The sequence below is a fragment of the Calonectris borealis genome, chromosome 19, assembly GCF_964195595.1.
Source record: "Calonectris borealis chromosome 19, bCalBor7.hap1.2, whole genome shotgun sequence".
Lineage (NCBI taxonomy): Eukaryota > Metazoa > Chordata > Aves > Procellariiformes > Procellariidae > Calonectris > Calonectris borealis.
Genome location: NC_134330.1, coordinates 3,910,225 through 3,932,854, shown reverse-complemented (window position 1 = coordinate 3,932,854; position 22,630 = coordinate 3,910,225). Strand labels below are relative to the sequence as shown.

General features: G+C 37.9%; 1 protein-coding gene across 5 annotated transcripts in view; it reads left to right on the top strand.

Moving 5' to 3' along the window:
- The window catches only part of VMP1 (vacuole membrane protein 1), a 70,962-nt gene that overhangs the window by 27,137 nt on the left and 21,195 nt on the right, over positions 1-22,630 (top strand). For all 5 annotated transcript variants that reach the window (XM_075168462.1, XM_075168459.1, XM_075168463.1 and 2 more), the window contains 3 exons: positions 2,064-2,231; positions 6,972-7,103; positions 21,650-21,730. In XM_075168462.1, coding sequence (XP_075024563.1) covers positions 2,064-2,231; positions 6,972-7,103; positions 21,650-21,730 — 381 coding nt within the window. The remainder of the gene's footprint in view (positions 1-2,063; positions 2,232-6,971; positions 7,104-21,649; positions 21,731-22,630) is intronic.

Genomic DNA, 22,630 nt, shown 5'->3' with positions numbered 1-22,630 from the left:
TCTCTTTGCATCTGTCCTCAATGAGTAAAATAGAGATACGCTATTTGTTTGATATGAAGCTGAAGGGGACAGAGATGATCTTGCCACAAGTACCAAAAAGGAGTTCCTTGCCATTGGGGCCTACAGAAATGTCAATAGTATACATTATTAGTCATTGGTTCGTTCATCCATTCTTTGTTCTCCCTGCCATATCAAAATCACTCTTGTGTATCAATTTCTGGATCCTCTCTTTTTCAGTTTTACTTCAATGAACTTTTTTTTTTGTTTTGCAAGAGACTATGCCTCGTTTATCGTATCAGCAGGTTGCATCTATGTATTCATATAATCCAAAGTATGCCAAAGCACTTTGAGTTAGTCTCCTGAAAAGTAACAAGGAATAAATAAAAGAATTTGCTTGGTATCAGGGCAGCTTGTCTTTTACCAGTTGCGTGCCAGAAGAATGGTTTGATTTTGAATTGTTTACATATAACAACAGTAGTCACAGCTATCCTACAGAAAAATATAACTGATATTTTTTTCAACGTTCTTATTTCACTGCCATTAAAAAATTACAGTATCAGTGTAATTGCGTAAGTCCAGTGCTCTGGTCTTTTCAGTGGGACCTGAAATGTTGACGTGAGTGAACCCAACTAAAATCTTCTTCCCAGCAAGTCTAGAAAAAGCAACGGAGCTTCACCTTTTGTGTGAGACCTGCTGTGGAATTTCACCCTTTAATGTGCAAACGAAGCCTGCAGGGTCCTCGGAATGTATCTCTGGCTCCTGCATTTCAAAGTGAGCTTTGGAAGCCTTGTGCAGGGGAATGGCAGTGCTGAGGTCTATCGCACTTTCCCTCATTATTCTGTAATAAATTTAGCTTTGATTTGGGTGGGGGGTATCAGGCTCCCTTATTGGTCTAATAAAACATGACTCATTAAAAGAAAAAAACGTAGAAGAAAATTGTTGCCAATAAGTTTTCCAACATGATGTCAAAACCCATTATCATCATTAAATAGCAGAATCAAATCATTAATAGCAGAAATTAAGGTTTCTGTAATTTATTCTGCACGTAAATAAAACTTTAAAATTTATTTAAATCTGTGACTTTATGAAAAGACCTTAGTTTAACTCAGTACTTTTTTTTTTTTTATTCTTCCTTCTTCCCCGGACAATGTTTCCCTGACCTTTTGCTAAGTGATTTATTTTTTAGCTACAACATCTAGTGTTCAGGCCATAGACTATATGAATTGCTTCTCAGGCCTTTTGTATTAAAATAATGGCAGTTCTTTCAGGTTTTTTAAGTATGTAGCAGTTCAATTCTTGAATAGATTTTTATGCTAGTTTTATGTGGAGGTCTGTCCAAAAAAATCTTTTAATGTAAGGTGGAGACTAGAAGTATTTCAATTATATGGCATTTAAATAACATTTAACTTTGAATTATATTTCAAACCATTTTTAGCAAACAGCAGTAAGGTCACTTTCTTGTATACACAGAAAAACTGACACAAATTAAGCAACTGATTTTTGGAGAAAGATCCAAAATTTAAGAAGGTCCACTGTAAGATGTTGTAAAGTCCCAGTCATTTTTAAAAAAAAAAAAAAAAAATCATAGAATTTAAATGCCTCCATCCTCTAAAAGCAACAGTAGGGAAAACTCCTGCTCTAATAAAGCTGTAGGCCATAAATACCTTAAGGAGAACATTTTAAAGTTTTGAAAATTTTCCTGTTTTTTAAGAAGTAAGGATTCTTATTTCTCCTTGGCAACCTCATGCTACTGTACAATGGCATGGCAAAAGCTGAAAGGCTCCTTAACATTTTTAGTGGATCACAAGAAGGATGTGGGTTTTTGTTTGTGTTTTTTTGTTGTTTTTTGGTTTTTCTGGAAAGAGCATTAATAGCTCAACATTGCACTTCAGATGGTCTAAAAAAACGCCAACATTTTACATATATAACATTATTAATGGCCAAAGCGAGAAATACTAAGTTTTAGCCTAGGTTCCTTGCATCAGGGACAAATGTGGGTTTTTAATTTTAACATTTATTGTAACTAACATAAAATGCATTTGAAATTACTTGTGTTTTTTCAGGGTCCACACATAGCATCAGTTACTCTTGCTGCATATGAATGTAACTCAGTTAATTTTCCTGAGCCTCCTTACCCGGATCAAATTATCTGCCCTGATGAGGAGACGACTGAAGGCTCCATCTCTTTATGGGCTATCATCTCAAAAGTCAGGCTGGAGGCCTGCATGTGGGTAAGGTTTGGTTTATAAAACTTAAGCAATTTTAATTTATGCACTTAATTTCTGTGTTCAGCAATACACAAAAATTCCTGAATTAGCAAAATAATGATGGCTTACACTGCCAACAGTAATACGTGTATCTGCAATATGAATAGTTGCTTTCCTGATCAACCTTCTCTGTACTAGCCCTGGATGATTTTAATCTCCTTTAAAGAGAAGTAATAGGATATTACTGGGCTATCTTTTATCAGCTGCAGTGTTGACTACTTTTCTAAATGCTAGCAGAAAACGCTCATGTGCTTCAAAGCTGTTGATGTAAAAGGTAAGTTTCAGAAAGGGTATCTGCATCCCAAATGATCTTGCAGCTGTCAGGTCTCACCCTGCATGCAGTTAATAAATAATGTCAAAAATTCTGAGTCTGTAACTTGAGTGAAGTTGCAGTTACTCGTATGAAGGACTCAAGCCCTAATATCATAGCTGAAATGTTTTTCTGGGTTGCATTAATAGATTGGATTAAATAAAGAGTGTTATGTTGCACATTTTTATATATTTTATTCCTGTTTCTCTGCCTGTTTCCATTATGGCAAACTTTTCACTTAAAACAGGAAAAGCAGGTTAGCTTTTAAGTGAATCACGGTCTTAGGAAACGCTGTCATTGGAACTTCGTTTCCGTTTTCCTTTTTTTTTTCCTTCTACAGCTTTTTACAGAAGTTTCATTTTTGGAGGATTTCGGTCAGCTAAGATGTTTTTTTCATTACGTGTAGATTATTTTGAATTGAAGTTTACACAGATGCATCTGCTGTGAACTGCATGCCAAATTAACTTCATTTTACTACTGACTTCCTGTTCTGACTGATGATTTAATTATGAAATTCTTGGTTGTCCAATTCAAATGTAGAGAGGAGAAATTCTGAAAATATATGGTATCTGATGTCTGCCCTTGTATTCCTTCTAATAATATGAAAAGATACATTAAGGCAACTTTGGTCACTACAACTTTTAAAATTATCAGCAGCTGTGTTACCTACAAAAATTCCAGGTAGGTTGTACGCATTACAGACTGAAGTAACGTGTAGCAATACCAAAGTGAAAATACTAACAGAGAAAGTGGACTAACAGCCCTCTCAAGAAGCAAAGTACATCTTAAATTTCACTCTTTCTAATGAGAGGACAGAATTGCCTGAATGCTTGATCAGTAGCTAAACATACAAGTACTTCTAAGACCATAAATACAAGATTTCTTTTTATTTTCTTCCTCGTCCCCCTCTGCTTAAGTTTGTTTAATGGAGACTAGAGTAATAAAAATGGCATTTTCAATTACGTTTCTAGGGTTGCAAAATAAAAATGTAGCTCAGGGTAAACATCCATTGCTTAATCTTCAGCATGTAAAATAACTGAACTATGACGAGAATTAAGTAGTTTAGAAATGAGTTAATACAGTTGCAAGCATTGAAAGCTCGTGTCCTGAGCAGCCATGAGGGAGAATAAATGGTACCTTCAGTCTCTCACTTGAGCTGCGTTTCTTGGTTCAGGCTAGGGAAAGGACAAGGGAACAGGACCAAGCCAGAACATTTGTATCCCACTCTTCCCCCCCCCCCTTTCTTTCTTCTCGCCTTCAAATTCACTGTCAGCTACCTTTTCACTGAACTCTGTCTCCACTAGATTTTCCCTTGGGAGCATCCTCTGTCTACCAGTGGTGTCTAGTGTAATGTTATGCTTTCTTGGAATGTTTCATGAGTACATAAACATTGCTTGCTAATTTCCTGTAAGCCAAATCAAGTTGGCAATTGCTGCTGCTTCTTCCAGTATGTTTCTTTTGTCCTAATTCCAGTTCACTTTTTATGGAAGCTGTTGAAGAAACTTGTTTTTGATTCTGTCACTCTTAAACTAAATGTCCATCTTAACAAGAAAGAAACGTGACTTCCAGAAAGTGAAAAGGCTGATTTTTGCAAATCAAAACCTTACTAAAAAAAATTTGAATTTAATTAATTTTCTGCTTTCAAACTGAAATCAAGAATGTTAAATTTAATTCCTAATCTGGGTATGATTGAATGAGCTCACAAAATATTTTTTTTTTTAATGGAACCAGCAACTTCTAATTGGATCTAAAATCTGAATTTATCATGACAAACCCTGGATAAATGTAAAAGAAAAGGAATTAACGGATGTATACAGATGTGCTCTTAATGCAGCACATGGAGCCCTGTGAGGAATAGGTACAATAGCACCAACAGCCTATTTCTTTTAGACTTGTAAAGTGAAATTATGTTGAAAGGCTCCAAAGAGAAATCTGGCCAATCTCCTTGATTGTTTGGAGGGAGACAGGAGGGTGGTAACAATATAAGTTTTCATGTGAAATGCTGAAAGCAGGTCAGTCCCAGTGGGGACTTTGCAGACCTCTGACTATAAAGCTAACAGACTAAGCATCCTGCAAGGTTTGAATGCGGGGATTTATCTGCACAAGGGATTTGATTCAGATCACAAAAACATCAGCGGCTGTTTCAGCCAACTTAAACCAGGTACAGTTTTTTCCAGAGATTAAAATCATTACTAGTCCCCTGCATGTCAGTGATAGCCATTTTTGCTGATAATGAGTGTTACGAGGGTTAAATATCACTGTATCTAAGGAATTATTAGGTGAAATGAAAATGATGCTTTTTTTCAATCACTATAAAAGTTGGCTCCACAGTCCTGGCCTGCAGAAGGACTCTCAAAAACAATCTGCTAGGTGTATGCCAGTTTTCACAGCCTTCCATCCCACAGGGACAAGGAATTCAATAGTGCCCTACATTTTTAATGTGGTGCAGCTTTTTTTTGTTTTTTACAAGAAATAAGGGGAAAGAATAAAAATGTTTAATTGCTCAGGATTAGCAGAACAGGCAGCCTGTGTCCTGACCGGGATAAAATCTGTTTAAAAGACTCTTTCTAGTGGAGTAATTTCCCAGTTTCCTTTTCTGAATTATTTGTGTGAAAGAATTTTGATTAGCATTTGCCTTTCCAATTTGTTGTTAGTCCAAGGAATCTCCATGTAAAACTGGCATTCAAAGTTAAATGGTGAAAATGGACAGCTAAAGTTAACAAAAAGCAGTTAAATAGTTACTGATTTGGATGCCTTAATTGCTTCTTTTTTTAATGCACTTAAGGAACCTATCTCCACAGACATGAAATCATATGATTTTTGTTGCACTTCTGAAATGTTTTGTAATAATGAGCATGTGACTTATCCAATTTAAAGAAAGTTCATGTCCAGTACACGCATGCAAACCTCTTCCTCGGTTAACAAAATGAAGCCAAAGCAAATTGGCAGAGCCTGGAGAAGCAATGTGACTTTTTGTTCTTGCATCACCCTGAGAACATAACCTCAACTTAATTTTTCTGAAACGTTGTTGCTACTGTTTTCAGGCTTATCTTCCCTTGCGCCAGAAATAGGCAGATTAATGAAGTTCAGCTTGTTGCACTCGTTTAAATTTTTCTTCTGTGGAAAACAACAGCATAAACATATGAGGCTGTGCGCTGTATATGCTTAAACTGAGAATTTAACAGTTTGGGTAACTGCAGAGAGTGGCTGTATTTAAAACCACAACCTGTTGATTTGGAATATCCACTGCAGCTGGAATTCTCTCTCGCTTGCAGCTGCATATAGATCAGGAACAAAGGAAATTGAAAAGCTTTCACATTGCTTCAAAGGAATAGAAAAGCATTTGTTACTCACTACTGACCCTAAGGGAGAAAAGCCATCTGCATGTAGCTAAGTTTTAGCACTTTTCCAGTGCGGTGCCCCACTATTGTGCTGTTACCTGTCCTATATTTAAACTGTTCTGAGTTTAGTCCAGGTTCCTGTTTCATTAGCCTCTGTTTATCCATATGTTCAATCTTAGCTGTCTCTCTTTTCTTTTCTTTTTTCCCTTGGTTAAACTAAAGTTGCATTTACCCACAAGACTGAAATGAGTCATTTGATGTCCTGAGAAAACAAATATAATTTTCCTGTGGTGAGAAAGCAACCATGCTTTTATCTCGGGTTCTCTTGGCTTTCTTTATTCCATCTAAAGGAGAGAGAAAACTCGAGATCAAGCTTTGCTTAACCTTATTTTCCTTGCTGTAGTAAAACTCGAGCCTGTTTTCTAATAAACACTTGCACAAGGTCTCATGACTGAACAAGTAAACTACATGACGGCACCGGGGAGGAGCTCCCAGATTATTTTGAAGGCCGCTCAGGAGCAAGGGCTGTCACATGCCGGCAAATGTGTCTGGCATCATGCGGCGGGGTGAGATGGCAGCGCTGTGCTGAGTCAGGGATCGTGTCAGATGGCAGGGCCCCCGGCCTGGCCGGCTCTCCGGCTGCGGCGCAGAGACAAGCTTCAGCCTCCCCACCGCACCAGGCGCAGCTGGCCACCGGCTGCGGAGCTCTGCCGGAGCTGGGCAACGTGCCACTCTGCAGGGCCCCAGAGATGCACAGATCGTGTCGTTTTGACCTTGCAGACCACAATTTGGGAGCCACTGACTTGCAGCACGATAGTCTGTGCTGAGAGAAGCTGCGTTTTGCTAAGCAAGGAAAGGGGGAAAGTGAGGTTTCAAAGGAACAGCATTATGTTTGAAACCGGAAGAAATTTGACCTGGTAGATAAAAGCGAACTTCTTAAAACAGCTGGTCTCATCAGTTCTAATCATTTGAAATGTCCACGGGACTATGCATATCACATGTTTCCTATTTAAGAATAAACGTGAAAATAAGTCAGAATTATTCTTTTCCCAGGGTGCTGGCACAGCCATTGGAGAGCTGCCTCCATATTTTATGGCGAGGGCGGCCCGACTCTCTGGTGCTGAACCTGATGATGAAGAGTACCAGGAATTTGAGGAGATGCTGGAACATGCAGAGGCTGCACAAGTAAGAACAGTGCAAAACAACAGAATTAATAAAACACAGAACAACTAGATGGAGTAAATAACCATTCCAATGAAACGGGAATGGGCCAAAAATCAGTTGGTGTGAGTTCACAAGGGAATTCCCAGGGATGGAAAAAGATCTTCCACTGGGTAGAGATACCTCTGGTGATGGGAGGACAAGAATGCAGCTTGTTGAAGCACATATAATAGTGCAGCCAAAGTATTTGCTACAAATACATTTATTTAGACTTCCAAGAACAGCACAATAAAGGTAGGGAGAAAGTGATAAAAGTGATAAAAGAGGTGCTATTCCATAATCATGGTTGTTATAGCTGGGCCAGGAGATGATTTTCAGTCAGCTCATCCCCCTCAGATGACATTTGCCTGCCTTGCCACTAACACCCTCAGGGGCCAGTGCATGACCCGTTCATCAGCCTGAGGAAGCATATTTTTCCTGATGTGAAAATGCAACCAAACTGCTCTGAATCCCTTTCTGTTGCTCTTGTCATTTATTTGCTTGATGGATTAAATACTGCTTGTGTTACAGCATAGTTAGCAACTGCTGCTGTACATCAGTCCGATTTTATTGTAGATAATTTTTCATTCAGGTCAGGAGTTTGCATCCTGTTCACAAGTTATTGATAGTGTTTGAGAAGAAATTAAACATTTTTTCCTCAAACTACTTCCCACTGAATTTCTCTTCTGTATTTTTCCTTCTGATCCTGTTTTGTCTGCCACTAAGTTGAAACGGGTCATGAGACTGCTATTAAAAAACCAGCAGATGCTATTTACCATGCAGTGCTGTCTTTAAACTGTTCTGCCAGGGTATTTTCTTGATATAAATATATACTTTTTTTTCTCTTCAAAAAATGGATGTAGCTTTTCCATGAAAGAAAGTGGTTTGTCTGGAAATACTGAGTGCAATCTAGTAATTCTAACAGTAAACCCTGTGTTTCCTGAGAGCCTCCCCCTACTAGAAAGTTCCAAAGGGGTTTTCTGCTATTGTAAATAGTAAATTCTTCTATTTCTTTAAAGATGCGGGGAGGGTGGGGGGGTGGAGGGAATCTGCTTTGTTCTTTACCATATCATCAGTCTTTGCTTTGCAAAGTAATCCCTAACTATAAAAATCAAGTCGTGGTAAAAAAAAAAACCAAACTAAACCAGTCGAATACATGACTCGAGAGCTGAAATGCTATCTGTGTTTACTGAAACTCTCCCAGCAAATTATATGCGTGTACAGTTGTGGGAGCAGCCAGAGTTGGTTTCCAGAACGCACAGTAAGATTCTTGGGAAGAAAACTTTTGCTAGAGAGCATTTTGTCAGGAGAGGCCAAAATATAGCTAGCTGTATTGACTGCCCTTGGTAAACGAATGGTGTTGTGTAATTAATTAAGAAAAATGATGGTGTTATTTACCAGTACTTTTGATTTTATTTTCTTGCCAATTGAATTTGGATTGAAGCATGTTGTTTTGTGGATGGATGGCCAGGAAAAAAAAATCTTTTTAAACTCCACTTGTGGTTTGGTTTCTATAAAACTCTTTTAACATGAGGCTTTGACAATCCGATTAAATTGTATTGCGCTCATAAAACTGACAGTTCAGTTTTTTCCATTTGCTAATATGACTTCCTTTTCGCTTTTGGCTTCAATCATGTTTTTGCTAGATGTCTGTGGGAGACAGGCCTGCCTTTTCCTATGACCTTGAGTAAATCCCGATCTTCAGCATAGCTTATCGCTATTGGTTCTGTAATTGCTATTCATGAGCAGTTATGATGTCTATTTTTAAATTGCTCAATAACAATTTTTATTACCTACATCAGCTTCTCCCACTCTCCCAAGTTGAAGCCTTATGCTTAAGAAAACACAGGGGATGTGACAAGTGTCTTATGCCGTGGAGACTACTACAAACGTTTGACGTCAAATGACAGGAGCCTTCTTTCAGTATAAAGGTCTCGCTTCATCCTGCCTTTTTGAAAGGCATGAAAATGGGTGTGTTAGATTTTGAAGAATAGCTTCCCCCTCTACTTCTGCTGAGCTGCTATATGCCTACAAGGCAAAGCCAAATGGCTTGACGTTTTTGCCTGCCCGTGTTTTGTTTAGAAAGCTTGTTGCTGCTATTTCTCAAAAACAATGGTAATTTTGAGAAACAGATGAGGATCTTCTATGGTGAGAATAGACCATGAATCCAGCCTGAAGGATCTGTGACGGAGAATGTGCTTGCTAGCTTGGCACTTCAAAAAACAACGAAAAAAGGAACCTAAAAGGATTAAACAGCGTAAAGGTTTAGTGCCCCGTTCAAAGTTACACAAAGTAAAATACTATTTACTTTAAAGAGTCTGTTGATGGATTTTCTGTCATAAATCTCAGATCTAAGTGACCTGTCTGCTTGAGCTAGGTTTTGAGAAAACTCATTAGCCTGCAGACGATGTGTAAGTCTGCCTTGTACTTTCTATTAGCATACTTCAGAAAAAGCCCCTCATTTTAAAGGAACACTCACTTCTCCTTTCTGTGCGTCCCTGTGTGTGCTCGCCAGTGAGTGCGTCCCAGTTACATAAAGGGAGAGTCAGAGCTGCTCTTGCCTCGTGGCTGCTCTTGTTAAAACCGAGCGGCTTTGCCCTGGAGAAGGACTGTGGTTTACAAGCAGGGCTCTTTTTTCTCAGAGCTCCACACAATGCAGAGCCCAGCGTGCTATAGGAACAGAGCAACTCAGTCCGATTTGTTAATACTTAAGGCAGTATTGAAAAATTACGAGGGTTTGAAATGGTATCTCAGTTGCTGTTAACTCTCTTCCAGTCAAATTCCAGAGCAAAGGAGTTTTTTATCGGAGCTCCCCTTTACAGCCACGGGGAGTATCTCCAGTGCAGCCATTCAAACCAACCTCTCAATTAGGGGAAGTGAATCTACTACTTAGTGCTGGGGCAGCACATTGGTAATAATACAGTGCAAGCATACTTTTGTACAGTTTCATGTCTACACACACGTGTGCAGGGACTCTCTTTTGCCAGTTTAATAGTTGCTGATTGTTAAGTATTCTCATCTTTTCTCTATCATACTGAAACACTTAAAGCTGACGGAGGTTTCTGGTGAAAATGAAGCTTTTAATGCCAGCTTCCCTCAAGGTACTTAGTGATAATGCGTAATGCGTGGGCCCTTGCTGTATCATGGTGCTCCTTGCTAAGAGGAGAAAGTACTCATGTCTTTGCTGTGTATCTAATCCTTAGTGACTGTGAGTGTTTGGATTCATTAAGTGGCATATTTTTAAGAACTAATGATTTACACATCGGGCTTTGCTTCTGTGCAGCGTGGCTGCAGCCAAATTTCCATGTAAAAATATTTTCGAGTTGCCTATGTTACTATCAGCCACTGCTGTTTGTTTACTTTCCAAACTGTGTCCTGCCTCTGAAAGAATACAAACTTGAAAAAGGGTTAAATCCATAGAAATGCTGAGATGCAGCAGGACTGGTTCGTAAATGATTGAGTGCCATCTGCACACTGACTGTCAGTTGTTGCTGGGACCTGTTTTTGACTCCACTGAACCTTTACTGGTTGTGGTTTGTCTGGCCATCACATGACTTCTCTGAAAATTCCCCCTCCCCTCCATTTCCAGTAAACTGTTTGAACAGGAGTGACTCAGACTGAAACCAGCTTCCCTGTAACCACAGGGCTTGTTAAAGAATTTGTCAACGTGGACTCAAGAGGGTTTGTATTAAACTAAGCTGCAACTGCTTCGGTTTGCATTGCGTCAGGAGTTCCACCGAAGAACTTCCTGCTCGGAGAGTCGGCTTCTTGTCTGCAAGGAGTTAAACTGATGAACTTTTGCGATAGTGACAGTTGGACACATGTTAAACCCATCTTTCCAGCATTTCTGAAAGGTCTGGTGCCTTGAGCTGGATTGCTTTTCCACATCTTCATGTGGGGTTTCTCTTTGCAGAAGCAGAACAAAGTACACTACCACACCCAGCCATGGTTACTGGGAGAACCCAGCACTGTGTTCTGACAAGACACTGTGACTTAATTCAAATGGAATGATTAGGTTCAACTAATAAGCAAAATGTTACTTAATTAGCAGTGTAAAAGAAGATGGCCAAATTAAAAATGGATCTCTCCCATGATTAAACTGGCAGCTAGTATCTGATAAGTTTCTGCTTGAAAAGGATTCCCTGGCTGCTGACTTGTTTCATAAAAAAGTTTTAAGGGTATTCGGTACAAGAAAAAAGAAGTTAAAGCAGACCACAAGCAGGTTTTTATAAAGCAGTTATCATAAAAATGGAAGTGGTAGAGACACATACAATAACTGGAAAACCTTGACTTCTTTTTTTTTTGCTTTCCCAGAAATAACTTGTTTAAACCCAGTATCAGATTCCGTTCATAATTCCTCTTGCTCAGTCTTCCAGTCACCCCCTTTCCTCATCAGCTTCCTCTCTTTATTAATTGTGCCGTACAAGAAGGAGATTGCTGGTGTTTGGTCTGGGCTGCCTGATGGGTGGCCACCAGGAGGCTTGTCTTCACACACTGCATTCCTGAAGTTTGATGCCTGCATTTGTTAATATACGTAGGGGAGGAATCTTACCTCTTTTATCTTGGCCCATAATTAAATGGAAATTCAAAACTAATCAAACCTTGAAGCTTCACTTTAGAAACTTCCTGTGAATGCTATAGCTTGAGAGTGAGATGGCAACTTGATAGTGAACTAACAGTTAAGTGTGGTGATTTTTTTCACAGACAATATGATAAGCAGTGAATAGACTAAGTATCAGCTTAGTTTTAAATTGTTTTCCAAAATTAGTGAGTTGAAATAAGCTTTGGAATGAGTCAATGAAAGCTTTAAATAAGGGAACTCGTTATAGAGGACTTCCTGAGAAAAGAGGTAGTAAAGAGTTAATATAGGCAGAGGGGAGACAATGGGAGCTATGAGTAACAAATGTGTAAGCCACCTCCTTGCTGGATTTCTTTGGACACTGGCAAGAGAATAGGGCAGTCTTGTGCCTGCATTGTTCTATTCATTTGCACACCTGCTTACAGATAAGGAAAAAACAGCAATGAGCGTTACCTTACGTTTGCGAATGGTAATCTAGAGATGACTTTTTCACATTCTTCTTTGAACAGCTCTTTGTGATAAGGTCTGTTCCCTAAAACTCGTTTAGGCAGCCCTCTATCGTTTTAATGTTTAGTGTGTAAGTACATAAATCAGAAATTATCAAGCCACTGAAGAAATCTGGATTACTTTGCAATATTTTCACCCAATATTAGGATTTTAGCTGAGAGGAATTTTTTCAGCAACAAATCTCTCATTTTACAACAGAAATGAACCTTTTCAGAAAGAATGTCACCAAGTTTACTGGAAATCTTGCAAGCTGCATTTGCGCTGTAGTTGTGGAGAAGCAGTTAGTTGAACTCTGCTATTGAATTTGCATGCTCTGTTCTGTGTGCATCAGGGATGCTCAACACAAGTTTCTAAGGGAACGATTTGGTCCTAAATATTTGATATTTCACCCCCCAGTATTCTGAGAAAGACCAATAAATGATCAAAAGTTTGGGTCAAATAAGCTGCTTCAAAAATATTTGTTCAGGGAGAGCCTTCAATAACTGATAGAAATTAATTATGGTATCATAATCAAGAAAATGGCTACTTTTTTCCCCCTGCTCCAGACGCTGTTTAAATATCTGTGTTGTACAGGAGTCTGGTATGCAGACCACTTCTCTCAGCTGTCTGGGAACTTCTGCTACTTCCCGGGGAGAACAAGTGAGAGGTATGCTTAGCATTGCACATCTGCTGGCTAGGCTGAGGAGGAAGACTTGTGTGTGCAAAAGGATTTGTCAGCTGTGTAAGAAATTGTTCACTTTTATTCTACACGTGGTTTTTCTGGGCATGGGTTTTCTTCCTTAACTTAGAAATAAGTTTTCTGTGGAGGAACAGTGTATTTTTTTCAGTGCTGGTGACTTTGGCTCTGCTTGTCAGGGATTGAAAAGGTCAATCTATTTGTCTGGTTATCAAAAATTGCTTCCTTTCTTGATGATGGTGGCTAAACCAAAGCAATAACTTGCTTCATTCCAGCAATTGTGAGCCCTTCCTTACAATGTCTGGATCTTAAACCCCCCAGAAATAGGACTTGATAATTCGTAATGGATGAAAAAATTTGACGGCATCCTGGAATTGCTTGTCACACCACTATAACTAGATCGGCAGACCTGTGGCCACAATAACTAATTGCAATTGTAGGTTTGAGATAAATGAGCACTCACTGTGCAGCTGCAATGGTATTTTAGGCAGCCAGCACGTTGGTGGAGGCAATGCCAGCGTATGCTTTCAACTGTAGAAGCAAAGGCTGCAGAGGTCAATGGCTGCGACAGGATGTTCTTTTACTTCGTTCTTCTCTCTGTAGGTGGCTGCCAGTATCTCGTTACGGAATTGCAGAAAAATTCATCTTGAAAGGGACCTGAAGCAGTTTCTAGTCCAAATTTTTGCTCAGAGCAGTGTCATCTATGAGATCAGCTCAGGTTCTTCAGGGCATTGTCAAGTCTGGTCTTGAAACCCTCCAAGACTGGAGACCGCACAACCTCTTTGGGTAATCTCTTCCAACACTGGACTGTCCTAACGGCCCTGCTGCTTCCCTGACATGCCAAACTGACAAATCTTCCATGAAATAGATTGCGGGATTTGCTCAGTGCCAGATCTCCTACAAGATGTGAATAGAAAGTAGTTCTTTAGCAAGCAAAGAAATAATAAATTTTATTTCATGCTTTTGTGCACCACTATAAAATTGCAAAGTGTCAGAGGGGACATGTTGCTTCATGCTACTGCATAGACCTGAATTGAGGAGTAGAGGTGGCAGGGGATGTGGTTAAAAGGGCTACTGCTCTATAGGACAGATCTGGTAAGACTGAAAGAACACGGTCCTTCCTCTTCCTTCAGACTGTTTCCTTTAATTGTGTCTTATACTTTACAAAATTTCTTTATTCTTACAGTGTGAAGCAAAAGGACTTTTTATGTAGAAGTCTGAGAGCTTCAGTTCTAGTTGTAGAAAATGCTGGCATTAAGTTTGAGAGTGCCTACTAACTCGTTGAGCTCTATAATATGTGTTCATTTTGGTATATCACATCCAAAGTTGAGCATGATGTTGGATTGTAACAGTCTAAAATCTTGAAACTAAAGCTCTTGAGATGGAGTTTATTATGAAGAAGCATTCCCAAGATCTAGGGGAGAGGGAGGAGTGAGTGAAATAAAATGTTCTTACCATAGTACAGTAGGTTAATGAAATGAAGAAAATATCTAGAAGTTCCTAATGCTAATAGTCTGTCTGATCCAGAGCTGGTTGATGTCCTTCCTACTCACGTTAATGGGAGGTCTTATTTACCATATAATGGATCCATTACTCGGAAGTTTCACACTTTTCTCCGAGACAGGTTAAAACGAAATGACCAGGGAAAGCAAAGCTTGCTGTTGGAATGAACACTTCACGCTGTTACGCTCAGCTCCCGTACGACTTGCAAAGGTTCAGCTCTGCACGCAGCTCTATCTGTGGCTTCTTACGTCTTCCTTTTCTAACAGCAGTTTTAAAATCTGATTATGAGGGCAATAGGTTTAACTGGATTTTCTATGGAAAAAATTCAATTTTTCTGGCACAAGAACTAATTGTAGTTACTCATATGTCTGAGTTTACAAAGTCCCAAAGATGAGCATCTTTCTGATTATCTTTGTGGATTGCCGCATCACCCCTTAACATGCAACCAACCTCAAGAATTTGAACACAAACAGATGTGGAAATAAATCTGTGCATTTCCCTCAACAATCTGTATTCAGTATTCTTGTCCTAGGAAAGGCTAGTAGAAGAATTCACCTGTATATTTGATTTCTTGTTGACTTGGGATTTGTATGTAGTACCTACTGTATGCTCATCCTTGCCTACAAATACTCTGAATAATGGTTTGAAATCTTACTAGCTTTAAGCTCTCAAATCTCTGACGTAGTCTATTTAATAAGGTTTTGTAGGTGCTGCTCTCTTGTCTTTCCACAGTTCTTTGGTAAAGCCTGTAAAGTCAAGGGCGCTGTTTTATTGCCACTCAGTCTTCTTCATATGGTACTTTCTAAAACTGTTTTCATTTTCAGTATGGACATATTTTCTCTTGTCACTTTCCTATATGATTACCTTATTCCTTTTCCAGAATTTAATGTCTCAGAGAACCCAGACTTCTCGTGAAGTGAAATTTATTTCCTTCTCAAGCTTTGAATTTGAGTCAGTCCTCTTAATCTGGAATGTCTGTCCTATGCCTATCGTGTGTAAATACCTTTCTTTTATCAAACTCCAGTGCTTGCTTAGATCTGCCACCTTCCCTTAGCTGCTTTCAGTAATCCTTGAAAACCTTTTTTAACTTTGTCTTTTGACAGCCCAGTTTCCAAGAGAGAGCCTTTCTTTCCCAGAGTTTCAAGTGATAAGTAAGTTTAAACCTTACCTCTTACACCCTCTTCTCTCCAGGCATCAAGATGGAAATATCCCCTTTTAGCTTGCCCCTTATTTGCATCAAGCTGGAATTATTTTTGAGAAAGCTAGAACAGAGATCCAGGGCCATAGCCCTTTCCATATACGTTTAGATGTTGAGAGTCACTGCAGCTGATGGAGTGGGAGATCGGTACCGCCATGAACCACTATCAAAATATCCCTGTTTGCAACTTACTGGAACCTTACTCATGAGATCTGTTACCTTTGATGTCTTGCAGGAGAGGTATGAAATGGTTTCTTTGGTCACTGAGTAATGAACTATTTGCAGTGATAGGCAATGACTGTCAACTGTATCTTGATCTCTGTTCTCCTTAACTCCAGGTTCCTGTGTTGATCATTACACGTCATTGCTGATCTACTGCTTTCTTAGCATGGATGTATGTTGTAACCTCTCAGCCTGTAGGTAGCTCTCCGACTTCTTTAAAACTGCTCTTCTGCAGTTAATATGTTATTTCAATGAGTTAATAATTCTTCCCAGTCCTCTGAAATTCTAGAATTCATTGCCTAACCACAAATGGTCATTCTCCCATAAGTTGTGTTTGATTCCATTGTGTTGTAATAGAAAGCCAGAAGAAACAAAATATTGTGCAGCTCATTTTTAACATAACTCAGATTTTTACATAAAAAGGAGCACTGTCTTTGTAGGCAGCTTTTTAAATGTTAAGGAATTTATAATTTTAATAATCTGAGACAGTAGCTTCATGCATTGTCTTCAATCTTTGGAAAAAAATGTTCTCCTCTTCAGATTATTATTTGGATAATTAAACTTTGTTTCTAGTAAGTAAACGTTATAACCATAATATAAATCTTGCTCCTATCTCTGCAGCAAGTTTAGTATTCTCCTTGTTTGTAGAGGACCCATTCCACCAAGGTGCCACACATTCACTTCAGCTCTCTGTTTATGTCTTTGAATTTTTTTTTAATGTTCGTTCACAATTATGTGTTTTATTAGAGTAACAAATCCTGCATAACCCCTCCCAAGCCTTCCAGAAATATATTTTGAACTTCTTAAGGCTACCATCTGCTAGGTAATTAATATCCTGCTTGAGCGATTGCATTAATAATCGCATCACTGACTTCCCTCTGATCCTGCGTTAAGTCACTGTCTGCTCTTGCTAGGAGAGAATATATGTGCACTATGAACTTCTGATGGAATTTAGTCTCATACACTCCTTCCCTTCTTTACTGGCCGCCTTCTTTGTGCTATATCTACCAATACACCAGTATTACCAATACATTTGTAAAGTGCTTGACGTATTTACAGCAGAAAAAAATTGTGATAGAAGAAAGGTTTTTCTGGGCCTCAAATCATTCGAGCTTGGTGTCGTATCTTTCAGAGATTGACAACTGTCATCACCGCTGCATGCAAGGAAGAGTTGGTTTGCGGTAGGGAGCTTTCTTGATGCCCCTGAAAACTGATTGCAACTTCATGTTAGAAAATAAACTGTTATATTACGTGACCGTTATAGGCCCATCTGTGCAGTCTTTCAAGAAAATAGCTTCTGCCGAATTCTTATGAGTTGTTTCTGTAAGGACTATGGGATTCAATCCAGTGCTGATTATTCAGAGGTCCTTGGTAACCATCAACTAGTTACTTGCTATGGATCCATCAGCAATCTCTGTTCTTAGAGATTAAGGAAAAAAAGGCTTTACAATTTCAATGTGAACAATAAATTGTGACCATTCTGTTTTCTGATAATAAATCAGTGTTATAGAAGGAAAAGAGTAAAAATTTTTTTAATTTTTTTTTTCTTGAGCTTGTAAACTAAATCTAGTGAAATGTTCTTTGCTCAAATACACAAGAGCTTGTGCAACTTACTTTACAATGAAGGGAGAAAGAAGAAATAGAGATTTGAATAAATGGAAGCAAAATAGAACAGAGGGATGGGACGAAGCCTTGCAGTTAAGACAAGGTTGTCCGTTCACTCTGTCAAGAAGGAGGGCTTTTTTAGAGGGATAAATGGTCCATGTTAAGTTATACTCAAAGCTGTACCATAATGCATATTTAAAGGAGGAACATTGTGGTAAATCTTACTTAGCAGCAAAACATGTAATTTCTCTTTACTATCCCTTTAGGTTTGGAGGTTTGGGAGGGTTTTTTGCTTTTGCAACATGTAGAAATGCTGGTATCCATAAAATGTGCCATTTTACTGAAGGCAGATATGAAGCAAACTTCTTCAAGCCGCCAGCTGAGACTTGTGAATCAGTATTTCAGCACTGACCTTTTTATGCCTCTTATTTCCATTCCAATTCTTGCGATCTGATGATTAACCCAATGAAGTAATGTTTAATCATTTAACCTTCCTTTGCCTGTATTGTAGCAGTCACAGGAAATCTATTTCCAAACCAAAAAAACAAATCATCTTTGAAAGGGACATAGTGAGCTAAAGTATCCTGAAATGTTATAGAGAATGAATCATATTAGCTGAGAGTCGAGTCCAGTCTAGATACTTTAATTTTGGGGGAAAATGTTTTGCCTGTAAGTAGCTGAACTTTTATGTCTATTTTGTTTTGTTTTAAAGCAGTAAGTTGTGAAAGTTGTTTTACTTTTATTTCAAATGCTTAAAAAAGTAGAGAAAAGATTGTTCCCTGTGCAGGCTTTATAACAGAAAAATTGTATTGTGAAATAGGTAAAAGTTGTGAAACTGATGATTGTATTCTCTGAGAAATGAAACTTTTAAGGTTTTTTTATTATTGCAGATGTCGCAAAGATTTGACAAACAAAATTTAAGGAAGCAACCAAACAGAAGTATTTCTGAACTTGTTTTCATTAAAGTAAATGTTGAGACTGCAATATATAGTTTTGTTGCAACCCTGATGTGTATATTACCATGCAAATTATTCGTAGCTATGATTACATTAGATCATAGAAAAAAGGGGGAAAAAATCCTTAATTTAATTTATCTCTTTTGGCTTGTTTAGAAAGTTTGAAAAAGGCAGACAAATTCGTTGTTCTTGACTGAAATTTTTAGAACTATAGCTCTGCTTTCGATGGAGTACTTTGTAATAGACAATGAATATAAAAAAAAAGTGAAGAAAAAAAATTCTGAGTAATAACTTTTATAAAAGAAAGTTAGGAATTCATAAGAGGAGAAAAATTGCCCCAACGTTGGGTTGTTTGTTTGTTTGTTTTTTGAGAGACAAACTTGTTACACTTTTTTCAACACTTTCATCATTGGTTTTATAACAAAAATCGTATGTTTTTAGCTGGAGGGAAAGAATTAGTTTTAAGGCAGCCTTGAATTTTGCAGCAGTCTAGAAATGTGGGTGAGGGAAGCTGTTTATTTTTAAGAAATTTGATGAAAAATGGTGCAGTGTGCTTACACTAAGTTAACACAGTCAATCTATATATAATTATAATAATATATTTTATTAAACCAGCTGTGCTGCAAGCATTAATTTATAGGTCACTTGCTAGAGAGTTTGTTTCCAATTTCAGCTTGTGAAAATTAATACAACAGTGTATTAGCAATGCAGTCTGAGATAATAGGTAAAGATGTTAAAATTAGAATAGAAACAACTTCCATTGAAATATATCATGGACCTATTTGAATAATTGGATTGTAGTGTTTTATTTTAAAGATACTTTACAATGAGATTTATGGAGCTGTGAAAAAAATCTTTATTGGCTTATAAAAGAGAAAATATTGTTCTAACCCCATGAGCATTGTGAAATGGTGAACAAAATAGGAACTGAAAATATGGTCACATTCAGCTTTGTTGTAGAGTACAGGGAGAGACATCTTATGAAATTCCTACATAAGGCACTACTTTTTCAGTTCACCTTTTCAAAGAACAAAATCTGTCGTTGAAAGGACAATGTTACTGTTATGCTTTCTCACACTTTTTCATTTTAAATTAATTTGTAGAGAAATTCGAAGACATATTTCTACTTTTGTATTTGGTTAAGGAATTAGGATGCCTGTTGTCTCCTTAGTATGCTGCATTTTATTTCCTTTGTTGGTAGCTGTGTGATCACACTCTGCAAAAGAGCCTTGCATCCTTTTCAGTTCATGTCCTAAATCCTCAGTGGGACTGAACGTGTGTATTAGTGCTGACCCGTGTCAGTGATCATATATTAACTTGTTTCGGTTTGTATACTAACTTGGAAATAACGATGAGGGAATTTGAGTTTGAGAAGGAACTGCCCTTGATGTTGCAAGATTTTTGGACTTAGTTCACTGGTAAATTATCATGTTTTGTTCTTCACAACAATTTGTGTCAAAATGCACTCTTTTAACTGAAAAGCATGAAAAAATTTACTTTACTTGTCATGTAGGCATGTTCTAGACCTGGTTCTGCTAACATAAGTTCAAGTGCTTGGTGTCAGCCTCACTGGGAGTAGGTTTTCATCACTCATGCATACTGTACGTATCCTGGAAGTCAAGTAGAAAAAATACGGGGAAGCAGTTTTCAACAAAGAGTGACTATTTCACCTATTCCATTTTGCAATAAGACATTCACGGTCCCAAGGTGTTACTCCTGGTGGAAGTTAGCAAATTCACCCCTGATAGACTATTCTAAAAGGGTTTTTATGTTCTCCTGTGGTTAAAAATGTCCCACTGCAAGATGTAGGAAAAATCATTTATTTGGCATTTTTCTTTAACTTGAAGTATTTGTTTTAAGTTGGGTTATTTTTTCAAATATAAAGTATAATAAATAGAATTCTTCTGATTTCAGTAAGAATTGGGGTTTTTTTATTTGAGAATTTGTTAACTATTTTTAAAGGACTGTAATGGAGAAAAGTTACTACTTGAAAAAAGGATGTAAAAAGAGAGCAAATGGCCTTATCACAGATTTTTTTTTTTTTTTGAATCTGGCATAGAAAGTTATGTCAGTTCTACTATTCAGAATTTAAATAATATGCTAGAACATTGTCAAGTAATTGTAATTTACTTGCATTGGTATATAGTATTGAAGGTTTCAATAGAATTGTAACAAAGTTAAAATTGCATAAATTTAATTCATCTGGATTATCTTGTAGTTATCTTGAAGTGTGGAATTTAGAATTTCATTAATTATTGATTAAAGTAACTTCCTTGTGGAATTTATCTGATAGTTTTCCACAAAATGCAAATCAGTGAATATTGCATTGCTTCTGGAAAATCAGCTTTTTATTGCTTATTTGTAGGTTTTTAAAAAAATAATTAATTACTTTTTAAAGTTTGCTATTACCAAAGATACTCAGCTTCCTAGAACTACTGTTGCCACGCCTGAATAGATAATATTGACACTGGTTTTAACTTTTTGGACAGTTTTGCTTCAAAAGAATTTTATTCTCACGTAAATTCACTTCTCACATTCAAATAAACTGCTTGTTAGAATCTTTATTTTTTGCTCTTAAAAATGTTTACTGTGTATTTGGTAAACTTGGAGACTCTGGAGTTTGTCGTGAATATGTTTGAAAGTTGTGATCACAAAATAAAAGTAGGCAGCGTGTTCTTAGCCTGGTTTTGTAAAGAATAGCTCAAATGTGATATGGTCTGCCACCTTTGTTGCTTTTAAAGTATTTTAGATTCAACTCTATGGATTTAATGAACTTTACAAGTCTGTTATAGAGAGTACCTGGCGTTAGCTATTTTGATTAAGATCCTGGGTTTGAGAGCAAAGATCTCAGGGTATAATGGGATGATTATATTCTGGCTCTGTGTTTTGAGAAAGAACCTTTTTAACATTGTAGATGGTATTGAAGCAAGTTAATTCCCTTTGCTTGTTTAAGGAATAAGGTATAAGCAGCATTGGCAATTCAAAGATACAGGGAAATAAATACTAGAAAACCTGTTTCCATAGTAGTGCGAAGTTGGTGCCACTGGCAGGGTTTTGAACAACAAAACTCAATACATGTGGGTGGTCAGATTTTCACACTGAGCATTGTGAATTTCTCTCTCTTCCCTCTAAGCCCAGAGTTTCAAATTGGCCTTTTTGTTTTAAAAAGTCTCCCAAATGCTAATTAGGAAATCCCATAGCATGGAGGATATTGAAATCACATACATTTTGAAGTATGTTCATTTTGGGTTTTGCCTCATTAATGCTTGATTTTCTTCTTTGCAGGATTTTGCTTCCCGGGCTAAACTGGCTGTCCAGAACCTGGTGCAGAAGGTTGGGTTCTTCGGCATTTTGGCCTGCGCTTCAGTAAGTTCATTTCAGTAACAGAAGGGTTTATAATCACAAATTGCCGATTGAATGTATTGCAATGAAATTAATGCTGTGAAATGTGACTTGGTTTCATTTGAGTCCATATGGATCTTCGTGCCTTGTTTGCTATTTCTGTGTTCTCTGTGGTGCTTAGGGAAATGGGGTGGTTGTGGTACTGGCAAATACAATAGCATGGAGAAACTCCAGTCCTAGATTAGTACCAAACACAGTGAATTCTGCGTAAAAGCAGAGCTGACAATTCTATAGTTCAGCATGGCGTGGTGAAACCTGGTAAAAACAGGTCAGTTCACTAAAGATGCTAAAGGCTTGTCAGAGTAAGGAAGACAAACTACCAGAGACTGAACTAAGATATTCTTAAAATTCAAGAAGTTTCTGTGTTTCTGTTTCAGACCAGGGATGCTCCCTGCATTTGACGTTGAGGCCATGTCTGCTCTAACAAAGGCATACGCAGGCTGCTGCTCACTGCTCTGTGTTCGTGGGTATTTGGCCGTATGCCCCACTGACAGTTATCCTGTTGGGACTTTCCTAGCCCAGATTATTAGCTGGCAAGATATAGCAAGAGGTGTATCATTATTACCTATAGATTCTGCTGGAACCATATTATAATTTCCTTAGATGTTTATGTCCTATAGCTTACAGTGCTTCACATCTTCAAATCCAAAGATATACACAGATCGAAGAGTGGAAAACTACCTGTATAAATCCTGATTAGGATATCCATCCATAGTAATTCTCCTGAGTCTGCTCTGGAGATATCTTTGGGTCACCAGGAGCCAGGGGGAGCAGAATGGGGAAGCCAGTTTCAGAGTCATGGCTATAGGAACTACAAACTACTTGGAGTTTTTTTTCCTCCCTAAGCAAGAGGTGATACGAGCA